The sequence below is a fragment of the Eurypyga helias genome, unplaced genomic scaffold, assembly GCF_000690775.1.
Source record: "Eurypyga helias isolate BGI_N326 unplaced genomic scaffold, ASM69077v1 scaffold40689, whole genome shotgun sequence".
Classification (NCBI taxonomy): Eukaryota; Metazoa; Chordata; class Aves; order Eurypygiformes; family Eurypygidae; genus Eurypyga; species Eurypyga helias.
This window is the reverse complement of record NW_010274691.1, coordinates 2604-5134: the sequence shown is the minus strand read 5'-3', so window position 1 is coordinate 5134 and position 2531 is coordinate 2604. Positions and strand designations below refer to the sequence as shown.

At 48.4% G+C, this 2531-nt stretch overlaps 1 protein-coding gene across 1 annotated transcript in view; it reads left to right on the top strand.

Moving 5' to 3' along the window:
• Positions 1-2277, top strand: part of LOC104515778 (fibrillin-1) — a gene marked incomplete at its 5' end in the record, with an annotated part of 54587 nt that extends 52310 nt beyond the window's left edge. The window contains one exon of the mRNA XM_010159882.1: positions 1004-2277. Coding sequence (XP_010158184.1) covers positions 1004-1393 — 390 coding nt within the window. The remainder of the gene's footprint in view (positions 1-1003) is intronic.
• Positions 2278-2531: the final 254 nt, after the last annotated feature.

The window sequence follows — 2531 nt, the reverse complement described above, 5'->3', positions numbered from 1 at the left end:
CCCCGCTGGCCCTGGCAGCAGAACGGAAGGCCGAGCGTCCGTTATTGATGCTTGGAAGTGGCTGGGGACAGGGCTGGTTTCCCTTTGCCTCGCAGGGGGTAATCGTGCCAGTGAAATGCTTGTCTGCTGCGATGCTCACACAACTCCACTTCTTCCTAGCTGTTGTCATTGGCTTTTTTTGATTAACCAAATATCAATAAGTGGGTTCATGTTTACTTGAAAGCAAGTCTGCTGTGTGACGAGCTTTGTCTTTAGCAAAGGATAGGCAGCCCTTTTCACTCATCCTCGGGGGACGTATTTTTCTTCAGTCCTTAGCAAACGTTTCTCACAAAAGCGTTCAAGGAACTCCTTCACCAGACTCCCCCTGCCAGGGTTTGTCCTGAATTGATCGCGGCCGTCAGACGCCGCAGGATGGAGGCGTCTGTAATGCTCTTTGTCCCTCAGCTGGGCCTCCAGCACCACACCTCCCAGTGCGAGTGCGGAGGGCCTGGTGGAAGCGTGGTCTTGTAAGGTGTGAGGTTCCTGTTGTCCCTCTTGCGCAAAACTCAAACTCCTGCAGTGCCTGGGGAGCCCCGCGCCACCTTAGGCCAACTTCTTGGAATAGAGTCACGAATACATGAGTTTTGGGAGCCTGGGAGCCGTTTCCGTCAGGTGCACGGGGCGTGGCGCCCGGCTAACGTGGGAAGTCGGGAGAGTGCCGTTGCCCAGAAGCGTGTGGACGTTTGATTTTGGGCAGAGGGGGGTTGTAAAACGCGTGTCTTCAGCACATTTCAGTGCTCACTGGGGTTAGGGCTGGTTTTGTCTCAGAGGGGACGTAGAGCTTCCCTTGCTTTCCAAATGGAAATGTCCCACTCTGCCCGCGCGCGGGGGTGCCCCGTTAGCATTGCTGGGGGGGGTGAGGTGTTTAATTAACAACGAATCAGCTGGGTGAGAAGTACTTGCGCGTCGGCGCGTGTGAAACGCTCTCCGAGAAAGCCAACTAAGCCTGTTGGTTCTTGTGCAGGATCAGCAAGAGCCGGAGCCGCCGGTCAGTCTCGCCAGCTGGGATATCGAGAAAGCAGCAGTCTTCTCCATCAACATCTCGGATCTCAGTAACAAAGATCGCATCCTGGAACTGCTTCCCGCCCTCACAACACTGACAAACCACAACCGATACTTAATTGACTCCGGAAATGAAGACGGCTTCTTCAGAATCAATAAGAAGGACGGGATAAGTTACCTTCATTTCACAAAGAAGAAGCCAGTGCCTGGAAACTATTCATTACAAATCAGTAGTATTCCACTCTATAAAAAGAAGGAACTTAACCAGCTTGAAGAGAAACATGACAAAGACTACCTCAGTGGTGAGCTGGGAGATAACCTGAAAATGAAAATTCAGATATTGCTTCATTAATTCATCAACCAAAGACCAAATAATTAAACCAAAGATAGATAGGTAGGACTGAGTATTCCTCCCAATCAGATTCTCCATATCATAGGTACAATCTCACGTGAGTACAAGCGTATGAACGAGCACTATTCTATTACTACACACACGAGGTACAGGATGAACACCCTAGCTCAAAACAACCACTTCCTCAGGCTTTTAAGCGTAGCTGAGCTACCTTGATATGTTGAATCTCGAAAACTGGGACTTTTTATCCTTGGAAGTTGGCCACTGCTGCTGAGACGCGTCATCCTTTCAGCAGAGGTACAAGAACGTGCTTTCAACTGATGGGACAGCTCTATTTTTGTAATTCTTAAACTTCGCTTCTCCAACTACAACTTACTAGGTCAGCCATTTATGATATCCGTTTGGTGCTAGTAAATTTTCAACCTAGATTTATAAATGCACTGTAATATCTACACAACTTAGAAGCCAAAATTGCCATTATTCAGTCTAAATACTTCAATCAACCAAAGTTAGCTCAGTAGTTTATCTCAGTTATGCCTATAATACATTACATGTAAATTAAGTGTGTGTATACTGTAATCATGCTATTTTTATCAATGAAGCATTTGTAAACTAGATTAATAATACCCTTAACGTGAGGGTTTGTAATGGTGCTTATAAGACCAACTACTCGTTAACTGTATACACAAACCTGATGATAAAGTTTCTGTGACTTGCCAAAATGCACTGAGGTCAGTAGGGACCATCAAACGTTCTCGGAAGTCAGATGACAATCAGTGCCGCCCTACACCACGACATCATGTAACGCGTCAGGAGTACCCAGAGTCATTCATAGCAACGAGGGTTCAATGTCAGAAATGTCACAATAAAACCGTTTCTTTTTTAGTTTATTCTGTGGCCTTGTGTTCTTGCTGGAAGTCTGATAAACCGGACTGGGACGTTTCAGGCAGGGCCGGCTGCGCCCCCGCCGCGCGCAGGCGCGTTCTCCGTGAAGGCGCGCTGCTGCCGTCTGCCCGTTCGTCGTGCCGAGGAGGAGCGGAAGGAGCACAGAAACCTGCACAAAGCTAAAGGGCGGCGGACCGCTGTCAAATCACGGTGCGGCTCCAGGAAGCAAGTTAGGACGTTTCCCTTTACCCCA